Source organism: Gymnoscopelus braueri (genome assembly GCF_963280865.1).
Source record: "Gymnoscopelus braueri genome assembly, chromosome: 4".
NCBI lineage: Eukaryota > Metazoa > Chordata > Actinopteri > Myctophiformes > Myctophidae > Gymnoscopelus > Gymnoscopelus braueri.
Window position 1 is genome coordinate 25,919,261 of NC_137605.1, and position 17,908 is coordinate 25,937,168.

Consider the following 17,908-nt stretch of genomic DNA (forward strand, 5'->3'; position numbering starts at 1 on the left):
AAATGTCCTAAAATCGCTGTTTGATACATAAAGGGATTTCCTTCTTAAAATGAACGCTATAATAGTGGTTTAGCTACAAATGGTTGCAACTATCTTACATAGTTCACTTTTAACACCACAAGATTGCACTAGAGGGCTGAATTAAGGACACAATGGCAGTATGAAACTTTTAAAGATAAATTCGTTTATAGAAACCATTAACTGGTACAGTAAATTAATTATAAATAAATAAAAAATTGATAATACTGTTATTACCATCCAATGATGAAACCATAGACTGTAAAATACAACACATTCAGTTAATCTTTCAGTTGACCTCTCGGATGCCTTTTAAGGTCTTACCAGCAGATGGTGCCATAACACCACATCTCTTAAAACATTGACCAAAGCCAATGAATAGACATTTTTATAAAACCATTTTCATGAAAGGGACTTTAAATGTATAACAAGATGACCCATGTAAAAATATGTTTACTGTAAAATAACTATTAGTAGTCCAAATATGTGGAGGAGAGAAAGTTAAAACTAATTTTATTCTATAAAAATGGCAACATGTTTCGACCGGTCTTCATCAGGGCGAGAAGAGAACTGGTCCAGTTCTCACCCTCATGAAGACCGCGGCGCAACCGGTTGAAACATGTTGGCATTTTTAAAGAATCAAATTCGTTTTAACTTTACTTTCCTCTCCTGCAAATTTTTTGAGTGCTCCTCATCCTTCTACATTCCTCCATTTCTCCAGTGAGCACCCGGTTGGCCTCGGTGTTTTTCTCTCTAACTATTAGTTGTGTTCTAATGCACAAGCAGCCATTATATTATTACAATATTGTTCATATAAACTGACGACAACGGGGATTTAATCACATAACTTTTATTTTTTCAAAAGGGAAAAAAAATCCACATTCTCAGGTAAAGAGTTGGGGGGGAAAAGGAAAAATAAAAGTGGGAGAATGTGAAAAGCAGGAGCTATCAATACAGCTGCTGCAGAGGGGCAGTGCTGGAAGGTAATACGGAACGATCACATTAGCCAAGCTTTTTCTACAGCACCGGCAAGAGATTGACACAAATCTGCTTTATGTTCAAGATTTCCAGAGAGAGCCTATCAAGAAGAGGAAAGAGGTGGGGCTTTTTACATTATTTCTTCTTAAATCTTTCAGATTCTTCTAAGTTTTGGCCAGCAGCAACAGTTTTGAAGTAAGAAATCAGTTTTGGATTAAAAAAATGTGGATAAACCATGGCACCCAAACGGCTTGAGAGGGGAAGAAAAAAATAACAATAAAAAGGGAGATAAAACTAAAGTGAAAATTGAGTGGAGGATGAGGGCAGTAGAAGAGAAGCCATCTTGTGAGAGACAAGCTGGGACCTCATCGATGGGAGTTCAAGAGACATCTGAAACAGAGGAATTGAATAATGGATGAGTGCTGCAGTCTGGAATAAAACAAGACACAGAGAAGATCATAGGCCTGGCCAATATGTACAAAATCAGATATGTATTTTTGACCAAATACCTCAATATCGATTCGACCATAATATTTTTTAACACTCATGCATTATGATATCCAAAATCCCAGGTGGCATCTAGTCTTGTATCACAATATTGATATAATACAGATATATTGTCCAGCCCTATAAGATTACACATCTCAACTTTGAACATTTAATGCAAAATCTATCCAGTTCAGTGTTTCCCCTAGGATGAAGTTGTAGCAGCGGCGGTGAATTTTTATATTTTTTTGCCCTCAAAATAAGACGTCAGGTGTCTTTGAGATTGACAGGTGTCACAGTGGCCCTGTGGACCGCCTACAGGCAAAACACTTGTGCATGGGAAATACAGAGGCTTCTATCTTTTAGTATGCAAGATCATTATGGATCTTCCTAATGTTTATTTCAGTGGTTTCCTTGCACATTCCAATATAATGGTTACATTTGTTGTAACGTTAAGCTTAATCTATATTCCATCGCCCAACTGTGTTTTTAATCAAGTTGTAACTTGATTTAATATGCTGAGATGATCAGGAAAGCACAATGAATTGACCTGAATATGAAGAGATACGCCGTTCTGTAAATAGACGGATCCCGATCTATCGAGAGTATGCCTAGTAGGACCCATAGTTTTCACATAATGTTCAAACATTTATTGTCATAACCAAATTACAGTTGATTTAGAGAAAAAAATAAGAAGAAAACTGCTAATGTAACATCAACGCGTCAGAAGATCAAAGAGTCTCTCTTTCAATTGGTCTGGACAGCCGGTCCTCTCCATCTCTTACAAGTGTGTAAACTGGACATGAAGCATCCATAATGATGGCGCAAAATAATATCTTAAGTCTATAAAGACATAAGACGGAGCAGTCTTCCATCGTTAAAAAATATACAATAATAATTTACATAAAAATGTAGTAGTGGCACAGTGCCACTATTGAATGCATATAGGGGAAACACTGCAATTCTTCTGCAGGATTTGAAGGTTACTTATTTACCAAAGCGAGACAAAAAAGCTGCTTGCAATACTTACAACTAGCAGGCCGGGCACCATATCTTCGCATGATCTGGTCTTGTGTGAATTTCACAAAAGATTCATATTGTTCTGAAAGAGAACAGTCAAGGGAGTTAGTAGTGTAAAACAGTACCACAGAATCAAGTACCACCACAGAATCGAATGGCAGATGGGACAGAGGAATTAATTAGGAATGAGTCTTGCATCAGTTACTAAACACAATTACACACTTTTATCACACTTGCTTGTTTCAAGAACCATGCCACAATTTCATTTATGACCTTGGCATTCAGAAGCTTCTACCACAACAGTTTGAAGCAACTGAAGGAAAGGCATTGCTAATTGCACAGATAATATCAAGCAGGTTTCCTGTTGGTGGAGCAGAATCAACTTCACTGTTTAACATCTTACAGTGGGGTGCTTTCAATTCAGAGGAAAAGTGCTGTTCTAATAATAATAAGAGCAATAACTTGAGTTTGTTTGGTTTTGTGTGTTTAGTTTTCTCAGCTAGTTAGCATACAGTACAGATATAAATTTCACATATTGTACCTGCAAGTTTTGTGTTGAGGATCTGTTCGTACTCCTCCCGGATCTTTTCCTCGTGGTCTTTGAGCAGACGCTCACACAGGTAGCTCACCTGCTTCAGCGTGAATGACGGCTGGTCCTTCCTTGAGGCACCTGGTGATAATGGAAAAAAAAAGAACAGCCCATAAGCTTTTCAAATAAGGCTGACACCCCCATGGCCATTTACACAGTGATAGGTCACAGAGTCTGCAATGTCCTCTCTCCAAAAATAGAGAGGGCATAGCATACTCTGAATGCAGTCCAAACACAATGTACAGATATTGCTTTTTGTCTCTTTATCCCCAGCAGCAGCAGTAAGGCTCATGTGGCACTAATGAAGGCCCTTTTTCCCTAAGTCCCCTTCAGTGTCTCCTTCACAGAGCAACTAGATCCTGCTTTGGCTGGGTGATTCATTGCCCCCGGGCCCTGTGAGGTCTGCTATGACCCGTTTGCACTGAGAATGTTTGTTTATAAATCACAAGCAGGGATGGCAGGACATGTATAAGAGGCTAACCTAGTAGGTCTCAGAAAAAGAGACAGAAAGAGGCCAGGTTAGTGCTAGTATTGGAGCCAATGTGACATAAGCTGGGAGTATTAAGGCTCTGGTTTGGGTTACACACACACACACACACACACACACACACACACACACAGGTTTATCAAAAACAACTTGAATGATTTAGAAATCACAGCCATGGAAACTAGCTTTTAAACCAATCTAAAGCTGTAAAAAGTATCTATGATCAAATCATTTCAGAAATATGAGTGTCTTAGCTTGTTATGCCTAAGGCCCTCCCTCTGTCACTGTGCCCGACTGAAATTATCTACTAGTCTAGTAATAACTGAGAGGGCATTGTTTCGTTATCATTGGTATGACGATGATGTAACAGGAGTGAGGGATAGCCAAGTACTGTCAGCACCACCAAATAATCCCATAATCACAGCAAAGAACATCCTCAAGGGTATTGTGGCCTTTATACAACCCACGCACCTGTACAGGCTGAAAAGTTGCCTTCAAAGCAGCACAGACACAGAAGAATAACAAAGAAAGTAAAAAGAAGCAAAGATCACTCGCTAGCGCCCTCCCTGTTCCCTGTAAGCGAAGGCATGGAAATTGACTGAAAGCTGCTTTATGGGGAATTGAAGGGATATTTCACTTTCAAACATGTTTGGGGTAATTTTAACGTCTATTCAGGCTTTTGTGAGCACACCAGACAGTTTTTCAGTTGCTTGATTCAATATGGAGATATTCGATATTAATTTTATCAGACACACTCCATTTTAACCATGATGGATTCATCGGAAACACCCGTCCTTGGTTCTGGTGACGGATATTGTCTTTCTAATACGTGAAGGGGCCGTGGTTTTTCAATTACTTTTTATAACAAATTTATGAAAAAAATAATTGAAAAAACACAGCCCCCTTACGCATTGTCACCAGAACCAAGGACGTGTCATGTCGTCTCATCTCTGTTTATTGTCAGCACGCAGTCAAGTTACTATAGTAACGCATGCGTTACAGCCGAATGTATACTTTGCTGTACGACAGCTCGTGCACCAAAAATAGCAGATCTACAAGCTCACAATGCATCGCGGAAGCAGCTCATTGTGAGCTTGTAGATCTGCCATTTCCGACATGTGACGCATGTGATACAAATTGAGCTGAAAAGGACCGGGGAGCCGTTCTCACATTAATTGACTTTTCTGCGAGAATATATCGGCAAATAACGATTTATGGGCTGTGATAATGGCCAATAATCTGCTCCATAGTAGGCTATTCAGCGAAGCCTTTTTTTGTACTGAACCATACCTTAATGGTATAAATGTATAAAGCCTACAACTTCTTATTTATAATTTATTCATCTACCAAAAATATTATATACACAAGCTAAAGCCTGATTTATACTTCATCATATGACAGTGTCACACACAGAGCGAAAATAGACGATCTACAAGCTCACAATGTGTCGCAGAAAAAACATGTTGTGGGCTTGTAGATCAGCTATTTTCGCGCGGCTCAGTGTGTCACCATCATACACCGGAGCATGAATTAAGCATAAGAACCTATGATAAGAATAGGTACTGTTGACGTGATTAAGAATGCACTCGAGCAGTGCTGACTATTCAAATGCCTTTAGAGGTGCTAATTACTCTAGGTACCTGCACCTACAGAGGTGCTCTGTATTCAGCACCTTGTTAAATCATAAGGCATTTAAATTGCAGCTGTATGGTGGAACCCAACCCTCCCCGTCTTCGAAAAAGTCATCGACAGAATAATCGCTAAGAAGATAATCGAATCTCGATAGTTGCAGCCCTAGTCCTGGCTGTAAATCCAGAACCTATAGTTGGTTGTGGACTTGTTTCATTTCACAGAATGCATTAGTTTTTCGCATTTTTTCTACTTTAGAAAAACAGTAGAGTGTTGTTTCCTACCTGGTGGGGAGCTGGGGGCTGCGAGGGCGGAGGAGGGGCTGGGCGCATCGCTCGAGGTACCGGCCTCACTTTGGTTGAAGGCCCCCTCCAACTGCCGCCGCCTCTGGATTCGGCTGTACTCCTGACGGAGGTTCTGGAAGATCTGCTCTGTTGGGGGGGATGGGCAAGAGTCAGAACATCATACAAAGACACCAAGATGATTCAGAAGAGTTTGAACTGTGCAGGGGGACTGCTTTGGGTGATGGTTACGGGAAAATGCCAGGGCAGCCGTGCAGATGGAAACTATCAGACCGGTTCATTCCAGGCCAGGGTGGATACAAAAATGGAAAGAGTCATCCTTGAGGCTCAAACCTTTCTTGTCTTCGTGTACTTAAACCATGAAAGACAAGTTTTTGCAACGTGAGATATTGTTGGAATATCCTAGTTGCTTTGTAATGACCACGGTTAAATAAATAGAAAAAGACAAATCACAAAATAGGGAACAGTGCATTAGCACAATGTATTCCAGTGTATTCGTGGTTTAATGAGGGGCCCCTTACAGTTCATCTATAATCATGCATGTAACCAATGATGTGTTCCTTGAACATATCCTACAGCTTTGCACACTTCCTCTGTGCAACTTTTCAAAAAAATCTAAACAAAGATTCAAACAAGCAGATGAACACAGGAAGTTGAGCTTTAAAGTTGTACTCAAGACCGACACCACCATTTATCTACCACAGCTATGTGACACAACAAAGTGAACACACATATTGGTCCTTAAGAGATACACTGATTGGAAAATTCTTGGCCGATTCAGATTTTGCCAATACAGTTTTTTCCAATTCTCTTTAATAACTATAATTGATGTACATATCTAACTTGTCTTCTTACTATGAATGCGCAAAATATCTGCGTATGCATTGCACGTGCATGCAAGTGTATCGCCATGGAGTGCGGTGCCTGGCGTCAAGTCGGTGGGATAGGCGGTTGTCCAGAACTGCTGAGTGGACCGATATGCTATGCCATATTTTGGCCTATTACCAACTCTTTCACTGCCAGATATTATTCTTATTTCTGGCTGTGTTTGCCCAGTGCCAGCGTCAAACGCGTCCATGGCACTGTGGACCAAGTACCAACGGACACGTTAACGCTTCCAATGGCAGTAAAAGAGTTAAACACAACTCATTATTATTACAGAATGTTTTTAGTCTTCTTTATGTTTCAGTACGTATTTTGTCTGACGTTACTGTCATGGAGGTATAATGTCTACACTGTCACTTTTAAGATTCCCCTACCGGTCAGAGATTTGACAATATAATTTGATGAAGTCATTGCTGAGGTCATTAATGGGTTGCACCATGGCACATTCTTAGCTTGTCGCTTCTTTTTGACTCAGTCTCAACACCCTACAAAGATTATAGAAGCCAAGGGATGAAACTCTGGTGCTTTGAACAAATTAAATGCAGCGAACACATGCAAGGTAATAAAATACATATTTTAGCTGTGATTGCCAAGCAATTCAGCGATCTGTTCAACTTTTCTGCTCACTGAGCAAAACGTCCACGTCATAATGTTCTTGTTGCAGTGTGCACAACTTGACCATCGTGCTAGGCATGCATGTAAGTATGACCGGCACCAAATCTGATTTATGAGACTGACTGGCCGGTCACCAATCATGGCCAAGCGACAGACAACCAGCCAATTCCTATCACCGGCAGATTGCTAGGTGCAACTCTACTGGTCCTGTATCAGCTTCACTTCTGCTCTGTAATATTTTATGATGTTGTGTAGATTATTCCAATGTTATGGCGGTTGGAAATACGCATGTCTATGCCATGAAATATAGCACTTTATCAGGGATGCAGCACTGACTGCCATAATATGTCATACTATTGAAGGCCTACTTAGCAGTCGTGCAGATGTATGATGCTTCCTCAGGCGCAAAGGGCTGATTGATTAGTGTGGATAGATCTGGGTGATATTGTGCTGCAATGCGGAAGGGGACAGTGTGAAACAGGGCACCCCGTGCTTCAGTCCAGCTGTCTGAGAATACTGGGTTGGTCCTGCCTCCATTGATTTTGAGAACTGCTGCAAAGCTGCACTCTTAACACTAGGAGCGCTGATCATCCAGGCATTCCAAATACCTATGACCGCCACCTCTCCTGTGACACAAGAGCACTTAGTTTACCGACCGTGATCAAGTGCTGATGTGCATCAGATGGCACTTCTTAAGCTGCTTTCCTACCGAAAGATAAAATATCTTTCTAATAACTACCGTAAATTTCGGACTATAAGCCGCGACTTTTTTCCCATTTTTCGACCCTGCGGCTTATATAACGGTGCGGCTTATCTATGGATTTTACAGCTAACGGCCACTAGGGGACCTCCTAAATCTATGGATTTTACACCCGCGGCTTATAGTCCAGTGCGGCTTATATATGTTCCAAACATTCAATTTAGCTGCTGCGGCTTATAGTCAGGTGCGCCTTATAGTGCGAAAATTACGGTAGAATTGTTTCACTTTGGTTGCCGTTTGTGTTCATTCGCATATTCAAATAATTGCCTCTTCATACCGTCAATCAATCACTGCACACATACTATGGAAACACCCTGTACCGGATTCTAATAACGTTTTAATCTAGCGGTTGTATGTATGAACATAAATATTGAACAACTATATGTTCCATCATGTAAAAAATATATGAATCGTTTTACAATCAAGCTGTCAAAAACACACACCAAGCATGTTTTCCTCCTTCCCAGCCGGCAGCTGTAGCCTACTGCCGGGGACGACCGAGCATGGACCTCCCGCTCCGCAAGGCCATCACATCAGGGTATGCCAATACTCTGATTTTTGGATACACACTGATCTGACGACTTCCCACTCATCGCAACACTGATCACTCCCTCGGGGCCTCTGCGATACACACTTAACAGTCTCCTGGGACAGCTACACAACTAATCGTGAATACATTTAAAGGATCTACACCATGAATTAAAATAATAATAATAATATTTAATATCATATTGTTTATGTCCCTCAAACGTTTTTCAAAAGGTTTGAGCCTAAATCAAGCCTCAGATATACTCATTCCAACTAACTTCTCTCTGGCTTATAAAGCACTTTCACCTGCAATACCACATTGTCCTGTTTGGCATGGGGCGCTATTGAGCCAGTTTGTATGCATGTATGCATGTTATGTATGCATGTTTTTTTGGAACTGAAAAACGGGAGGTATTGTACCGTGACGTCACGTCACGTCACGTCACGTCACGTCACGGTGAAAATCAGTTTGGCCTGTTTTGAGACCAATTTACAGAAAACCCCAGATTTGCTGTGAAAGCCTGAGTGTTCAAACTGGGGTAATTTTGGGGATAGAAGAGAGGTAGGGGAGACCAAAAACACACAAAAAGGAAGAAAAAGTTTAAATGCATGGTGTAGTCCTTTTAACAATTGTTCACAGTAAATCATGGTATGGTCCCCAGTATAAGAATTTAGAACCCCTGCGCAACTGAAAATAGTTAAGAGCAACGTTAAGCACACGGTGCAATGAAAGAACTGCGCAATTAAAACATGACATCAGCAACATGACTGAGATACCCCCTCCACACCCCTTTCCCATTTACCCACCCATACAAAATAGGCCCTTCGGGTCCTGATAAACCATATGCTTTCCTGCCGTTCTTAGTCAGCTCAGGTTAAACATAGCTAGCAAAACAACCCTCTCTCATTCCCTGACTCACTCAGCATCTAATCAGAAGGCTAAAGTTCAGCATTATCCTGGGAAAAACAACAGAAAAACACCATGGCCTACTGCCGTTTTAGCTCAACTGGCTCTGATAACCATGCGCACGAAGAAGAACTTATCTCTACTCCATTTCAGGGAGGGAGTGAAAGGCCTGTTGCGTATGGAGCACCTCTATCTGAGGAGCCCTGCCTCATTTATCTTGGGTGGAGGAGAGAGAGCCTGCAGGCAAGGCTGCTAGTTCAGTCTGTTCAGCAACAAGCCTCTCTGGACGGGAATAAAAGCAGAACCTTCTCCACACACAGAGGCCATTTTGAGAAAAGAGCCATGTTATGTGGTCCCTGCACTATAGAAACTGGAGGCTTCATTGAGCATTTAGCACAACGAGCAGGGGATACAGGCTATGGAAGCCTTCCTGTGCTTAACAATACAGAACGCTAATCTGACAGGCTCAGTTTGTTTAGTCCCAGCAATAGCTTTTCACACTTAATAGAGCCATGTCACTGGGGGCTGAATGACATCCCTCGACTCATTCTTCTCCCATAGAGACAGCTGAGTATTACCATGGCCTTGGAATGGACTTTTTCTACCATTGTAGCAGCAAAGTGTAGGGAAGAACCTGAAACAAATGGGCTATAACTGTATAAACTTCTGTCAATCCGTTTAGTTTACTTGATTATAAATTTAAAAAAGTATATACATTGGCCTGTGTGGGAACAAAAACATACAGTAAGCCTTTACTGCATCTACGTAAGCCAAATGGGAGTTCCTACTTTCTGTGTGTAGGGTTACATTTCGATTTTCTATTCTGCAGTGTTGTTGCTAGACATGTTAAAGTGATCTTGGCACTCCAGGGTACCTTAATAGACAAGTAAAAAAGCCCCCCTTGTTGCCAGTCCACTCCCAGCACTGCCAACTATTAAGAATCCTAATCGTGGGTGTTGCCAGGCAACAATGACCCTGCTATGACTAGGCTGAGCAATCAATCACAGAGACTTCCGGGCATGAGGGCAAGGCAAGCGGAGAAAGCCTCAGCTAAAAAGGCTTAGCCTAGGCAGAGGCCAAACAAAAACAGTGAATACGACAGGAGATTGGCCAGCTAGATTGGTTGTGGGGGTAAAGGCCCAGCAGAGAGAAAACGGTCCGACTCATTTAATTTCACCCTCAACTGCTGAAGGATAGCAAAATCACCAGGAAGTTGCTCATGGGGAATTGTATTGAGTTTTAGTTTAAAACTGTGCTGGTAAGAGAGCATAGTAGATCATCAGTGGTTGCAGGGCACAAACAAAAGGAGTGGGAACTGACCTGCTGAGTATCAGGAAGTTGAGCACTAAAACATCTCAATCATCTTGAACAGAAACCACAATACAACAATAAGGACGTTGGTGCGGACAGACAAAGCTAGTTTAACACTGTAGCAGTATCAAGACAAATTAATTAATCCAGGCCTGAGCCAATAATTAATTTAACTCAAAAGTTCAAATAAAATCACAATAAGCAGTAGTCAGGGCTAAAGTGACAATGCAATCTGGGCTGAAGTAACCAAACCACATCATCTTGGGGAAGTCCTGCAGTGCCGTACTAGGCCTTTAAAAATAAAGTGATGAGGCACATTTGGTCGGTGGTGACCGCTAAATGGCACAATCCTATTGGCACACCACCAAGTTATTTTCTATAGAAATAGAAATGAAACGTATCTTCTGATTTGGTGAGCATGGCAATTGGCAATCTGAATCTGGCATCCAACGTGGTCACTGGCCAGCAGATGAGACGGATATTCTACCCCTATAAAGCATTGGATCACATCAGATATCCTATGGGATATAGACCAAGTTAATTATGTGTGATCTATATGACCTGTGCACTTTTCCACCCACTCCCTCGGTTTACGATGACTTAGTGGGAATTAAAAACCAGTTCCCCACTGCAGGCCCTGGTTCATCTATCATCTCTAGGCACTCTAACCGAAGTACATGCCCTAACTGGCAGCACCAGGCAGGGGGATGGGGAGAGGCAATGTAGATGGGTGATCCCATCTAGGTCTAGATTATGAAATGATAACCAGAAGGCTGGGTCGTAATGATTCACCAAGCTTAGCATACATTTTCCTGGCTTGCACAACCACAAATCAACACAGCCGTCACCACAAAGAAAAACCTGACTGGCTGGAAAGCATGTGTGGGTCCTGGGTCAGGAGGGGTGGGGGGCTGACAGCTGACCTTTAGCTAAATACAAAACTGCTTTCACTTGGCAAACCCCAGCTGAGGCAGGCTTGCCACACCAGTCGCATGAGGGGCCACATTCTGGGTGAAGGTGAGGATAATACCTGGTATCCAGACCTCATATCTGCAGCACACACGCTCAAGCACACAGACTTCTACATTCCTTCACCCTCTGCAGCTGCCGTGCTGTAATTTAGCAAGCCAAAATGGGGAGTACACGAGTCCTGCCAACTGCTTAACAGTAAATACATCACGCCAAGGCCAAGCAATGGCAGCTAAGTGATCTTTGACATTTGTTGTTACTGTTGTACTACTGCAACATTGCATATTGTATATTAGTACCATGTACAAATGTTATGTCGTGGTTACACTACATACAGAAACCAGAAGCTGTAAACAATACATTTCATTATGTGTGCTCCCAGTTTCAACAAATTCAAATAAGTTTACAATGTTACACTGGCCCTCACTAGCATAACCCCAGACTGTAAACATTTTCTAGGCTGTGGCTAATCAGGGAAGTGAAAAAGCTGAACAGCATGACCCACTACATCACAAACGGAAACATGTGTTTCACAGGAAGTCAGCCATGACGACAATTCTTCCTCCTATCTGGTTGTCACAAAAACCTTGTGCTTCTGTTGACACCTGCATGTGTGAAAGAATACCCACAGCAACTAATCTCTTGGAGCCTAGCTTTTCTCGTTTCCCACACTCAAAAGCATATTTCACTCACCGCAAAAAGCACATAAACTTGCACCTTGTCCAAACGACTAAATCCTGCCCCAATGAGGGCTGTACAGATTAGACAAAGTTATCCAGTGTAGGCCCTTCATTCATTACTCACAATCAGCTGAATTATCACATCGTGGCCATTTTGAACTTACATCGGGGGGGGGGGGGGGGGGTGATTGGGATGGGGACGCACCGCCCTCCACTCACACGAATGATGACATAAAAGCCTGTTGCCTCTGGTCAATTATTTCCTTTTTGCTCAACAATAGTTTTGGAATTTGACTTGAATCAAAACCTAAAGGCTGTCAACCTCCCCATGTCCTTTAAAAAAAAATTGTATGCAATTACACTTCTGGAGAACAAAGGGGGATGCTAAGCAGTAAGCATTCGCTGTGGTTATTAAATTAGGTGAATTCCTAGGAAGTAGACATTCCCCTCTTCCGCAGGTGGATGAGCTCCATCAAAAAGTGCTGACAAACCCCACACGGGAAAAAAGCTTCATTGTCAAAGAGCACTGTGAAGAGAGAGCGGGTTGCTGGCTGAAAGCCATGTTGCAAATATGTATAATGTGCAACAGCCATGGTTAGTTAGAATTAAATCATCTAAGAGAGACAGATAAGACAAACAGCAAAACAGAGGATGGTTTAGCCAGCTGAATGGAAGATGCAAGTACCTCAAGACATAGCCCATGGATAATGATTAGGGCTGGGAGTGCCACTAAAACAAAAGACTTCTTGTGCAGGGGGGTGCTCTAGCAACACAAACTGGTGGCCTGCCAGGCAGTCCCACACACCCGTATTAGATTTCTGAGTCATTGACATTCTTCAGTTATTTTGTGGTAAGAGGAGAGAAAGCCACATATTTTACAGCAAAAGGAAATAATCAGTTTGGACTAAGACTAGCCTTTCTTTCTTAAGGCTGTTACAATCATGAAATTTGTGTTGACAATTCTGCTAAATAATTGTGATTAGGCGATTATGTAGTAATTATACTAGACAGGCCTAGCCTTACTCTTCTTGATGCAAGCTAGACAGAAGACGATGTTTTTTAGCCACTGAAGTGATATAAGCCTTCTGGGGGCTAAAGAGTTGATCTTCTCTACACGTCTCACTGATGGAATGATCACACAATTCCATGGAGGGTCAGAGGATTTTTTAATTCGTTTTTTTTCCTTCTTTTTTTTTAGATTAAAGTCTGTCCGCTGTCAAACTGTCCAGCCCCAGTGGTGATAGACACATACAATAATAAGCCTTCAGTGAGCCTTCAGTGAATTGCTGCCGAGATATCCAGGTAATTATCTTGCTTCCCTCTTGTGCCCCCACACACACCCAGTTGATGCTCACATGGGAGCTGCTTTCTCAAGTGAAAGGGGAGGGAACAGTACAGGCATAAAGGAGAAGAACAATGCCTTGCCAGCCAAAGCTGACAGTGTTTTGGTATAGAAAGCCGCTCCATACATACAATGAACCACATGAGGAAAAACTGGCAGCCAAGACAAGGAACGCTACCCTAGGGCAGTGGTTCTCAACCTGTGGGTCGAGACCCCCAGGGGAGTCCCCACATGATTTTGGGGGGGTCCCCAGATGACAGTGAAATGACAATTTAAGGACTTTTAATACCTAAAAAAAAGGGTGAAGAAAGAAAGAAAAACACTGCATCAAAAGTAATCAACAAACTATAATATAAAGACTGGTCAAACATCAGCCAAATTGTCAAAATATATAAGTTAGAGGCCAACATTTTGAAAATAGCCAATCTACAAGCTCAAAACGCCTGGCAAAGAGAGGCATTGTGAGCTTGTAGATCGGCTATTTTCACATTATTTATCTGTGTAACCGAAAATCGAATGCCTCAACTCCTACAATTCCAAGTGCTTGTCAGGGTAGGGGGTACCCAGGTCAAATAGGATTATTTTGAGGCGTCACAGCCTGAAAAGGTTCAGAACCACTGCCCCTAGGCAGCTCCTAATTATCAGCTTGCCATGATTTGCCAAAAGGCTGATGTGACGCCATTTGTCTGTTTGGGAAATGGATGGAATGAGCAGCATGCACTGCTGGCTAGTCAGTCCCAGTGTACATGCAGGAAGGATGGCCGACTATGACGCCATTGTTTTCTGGGCCATTGTGTTTCATATCAAAGTTATGACACGGCGTATTGTTTTAACGCACACAGCAAAAGCACAATATCCATAGACAGACTTGAAATCAGGAAAAGAAGGCCGGTTTTGCTGTCATGTTTCTCTCTCTATGGAAATAGTCAACATTGTTTGTTCGTGTACTGCAGCTCATGAAAGTGAAGCAGTGATTTCCTGTTGGTGGAAGAATCCTAAACAGAACTTTCAACTGAATATTTTCGTTACAAACAGGGTTATTATAGCCAAACTGCGCTTCCTTCGACTACTAACTTGGTCAGCAAAAATGTTCGCTGGATATGGCGCACTAATTAGTTAATAAAAAAAAGGTTATATAACGTGACTACGTGTTATTGATTGTGTTCTGATAAAACAATGTTCCCTGTCGGATATCATCGGCGACGTGCACCTTGCTAATGTTAGCAGTGTTGCCAGGTTTTGTGAGAGGAATAAGCAACCGGCTCTAGGAAAACAAACCCGAAAACAAGCCCAAAAGAAGCGACTAGGCCCACATGAATACTTTAAACCTATATACACTACATCGGCTATTTGAAAATAGCAGGTCTACCAGTTCGTAACGCGTCACGATGCAACGCGTTGTGAACTTGTAGATAAGCTATTTTCAAAAACTCAAATAAAATGTGGAATAAAAACACAAATCTGGCACAAAACCTTTTCAGATGCGGGTCAGGGGACAAATACATAATTACATTTGGGGGTCTATCATGGCATGAAAATATTTGAGAACCACTGGTTTAAACATCCCAAATAAGCAACTATACTTTAGAAACAAGTCCACATAAGAAACTATACTTTAGAAACAAGCCCAAAAAAAACGCAACCACCAATATTAACAAGCAACTTTACAGAAAAAGAAGCCCAAAGTCGCTTTAATAAGCCAACATGGCAACGCTGCTAATGTTAGCTTAGCTAGGCTGATGTTTCCTTCCAACCCCCATCCATACCGATTCTCTCTCCACAAGCTATCCATTCCACTCCACCCAAACCCCCTCCCCCCATGTCAGCCACCCCACCACACAAATGCAACCAAAATCCTCCTAATGTCGACATGATTCCATACCTGGGGTGAGCCTGTGTTCACCCCCGATCGCCGAGGGAGACATCATCGAGTGCGATGATGATGGGCTGCTGTCCATCGGCGGACGGAGGTTGTTGCATCTCTGCGGGGACGGAGTGCCTGGATTCCCCGGTAGCGGGTTGCACCTTCTCCGCTTGGGAGACTGAGGACTGAGGAGGGCCTCAAACTCCATCGACCGCTTTAACGTAGCTCCACAAGCCATGATGTCGGCGAAACTAAAACCAAACCAAACACCAAAAAAAACAAATAAAACGTGATCGGACAGAGGACCGAACCCACAAAACTAGGGTTTTATTTGAAGCCAACGCCGCTTAAAGATAATCTTTTCCTCTGGGGTTTCTTAACGGTTTCTTTCTCTCCTCACAACAACGGATTCTGAACACTGAACTGAAGTAGTAAAGCCAACTGCCGACCCAGCCTCAGTGTTGCCAGGTTTTGCGAGAGAAACAAGCAACCAGGTCTATGAAAACAAGCCCAAAAGAAGCGAGCCGCTTTGCCCTTTAAACATATACAAACATTGGTTTGCTATTTGAAAATAGACAGTATTTTATCAGTAGTAATTATCAGTATTTGAAAATAGTAGATCTACAAGTTCACAACGCGTCGCATCAGCTTGTAGATCTGCTATTTTCAACAACAAAAATAAATCTTGAAGAAAATTTTTAAAAATGCAGAATATTTTTTGAAACATTTCAACAACACAAATCTTGTATGGGGGTCCCTGGTATAAAATAATTTCAGATGGGGGTCTGCAGACAAATATAAACATTTGGGGGACCTTGACAAGAAAAAAATTGAGAACCACTGGTTTTTAAACAACATTTATGAAGCAAGACCAAAATAAGCAACTACACTTTAGAAACAAGCCCAAAAAACTGCAACCCACGACTACCAATAATTATTTACAAGCAACTTACCAGAAAAACAAGCCCAAAGTCGCTTATAATAAGCCAACATGGCAACACTGCACGGCCTGCTGAATTCTTACGACGTCACAATGGCGGAGCATACCATTGTGCAAAAGAGGGGAGATCGACAATTATGCACAATACATGTGCTTGCTTCTATGTTCACTCAACCAGTATATTCATGTCATAACCCCCCAAATGGAAGATAGTCGTGTGTAGTACGTTGCGTGCACTGTTATATTTGTATTTTGTCCTCTGATGTCCTTTGATGATGTATCTTACCCCCTGTTTGTTGCTATGGACTGTCTTTAGTTGAACTCAAACTGAAGGTTCACGAGACGTCTAGGGTGCGTTCGGAAATACAGCACTGAGCGCACTGGCCAATACAAACTAATAGGCGAGTGCGCTCCGGTGTGCAATATCCGAACGCACCCTATGTATCAGGTAGAGATAGGTATATAATCATTGAACTCTAGAACCAGATTAGTTTTGCCCAGTGCTGGTATAAGTACTCACATGGAAAATGTACTTAAAGTACCAGAAGTAGAAAGTACTCATTATGCATAATGTCCCATTTCACAAGTTTTCAAATGTATAAACATCTTTTGAAAATAGTAGATCTACAAGCTCACAATGCATCACATGTGAGGCATTGTGAGCTTGTAGATTGGCTATTTTCAAATGGCCTATATGTATATAGGGCTAAAGTGGTTAATGTGTGTTTTGTAATAATCAAAATCTACAAAGTTACTTGTAACTAAAGTTTTCAAATAATTGTTTGTTTGATTGATTGATTGAATACTTTATTAACAGTACAAAGACAAGCACAGGGAAGTACAGTTCAATACAAGGTCTGTTAAGAGGATTTTAAACCCAAGAAAGCACTATGGCTTGGTCCTTTGTACACAATTGTATTCATTGTAGTGGAGTAAAAGTACAATATTTGCCTCTGAGATGTAGTGGAGTAGAAGTCATGTCCTGAAAATTGGAAATACTCCAGTAAAGTAAAAAATCACACCCAGTGTGAAGTGGGCGGTGTGGTCACAGTGGTCATCACAGTGGTCATCACAGTGATGGAAGAAGTGATGGAAGAAAAGTAATATTGTGGACCAACCATTGGACCAACCATTGTACACTAACTTAAAAAAAAACATAAATGTGTTTTTTTTAAGTGCATAGTCCTATTTATAGGGCTATGCACATGTGTCATGTTTCACTAGCCAATCACAGTCCTGAATAGACTGTGATTGGCCAATCACGGTGCAGGGTTAGGGAGGGGGGTACACTGGTGGCCAATCACAGCGCAGGATTGGGAGGTGCAAATATCCAAACCTCACATATAGGGGCGGTTTCACCGCCCAAAAATACCTCCAAATTGTACTCAAGTACAGAACTTGAGTAAATGTACACCACTGGATACCGTATGTATATAATCATTGAACTCTAGAACCAGATTAGTTTTGCCTCTTCGGCCTTACAAAGGCGGGATTGTTCGCAATATCATAAACACCCCTAAAAGTTCTCACGTAGAATGACCCATTCCACTATATCATCATGTGTTTATAAGGCTATTGCAGCTGTGGAACTGATTTGA

The 17,908-nt window shown here is 41.8% G+C and overlaps 1 protein-coding gene across 1 annotated transcript; it reads right to left on the bottom strand.

The window, feature by feature from the left end:
- Positions 1-852: 852 nt before the first annotated feature.
- Positions 853-15,796, bottom strand: akirin1 (akirin 1). Its single transcript, XM_080426458.1, has 5 exons — positions 15,389-15,796; positions 5,492-5,638; positions 3,044-3,172; positions 2,513-2,584; positions 853-1,386 (listed from the first exon to the last, which is right to left on the bottom strand). Exons 1-5 carry the CDS (start codon positions 15,606-15,608, stop codon positions 1,376-1,378), a joined length of 579 nt encoding a protein of 192 aa, XP_080282584.1. The 5' UTR covers positions 15,609-15,796; the 3' UTR covers positions 853-1,375.
- Between the last annotated feature and the right edge of the window lie 2,112 nt (positions 15,797-17,908).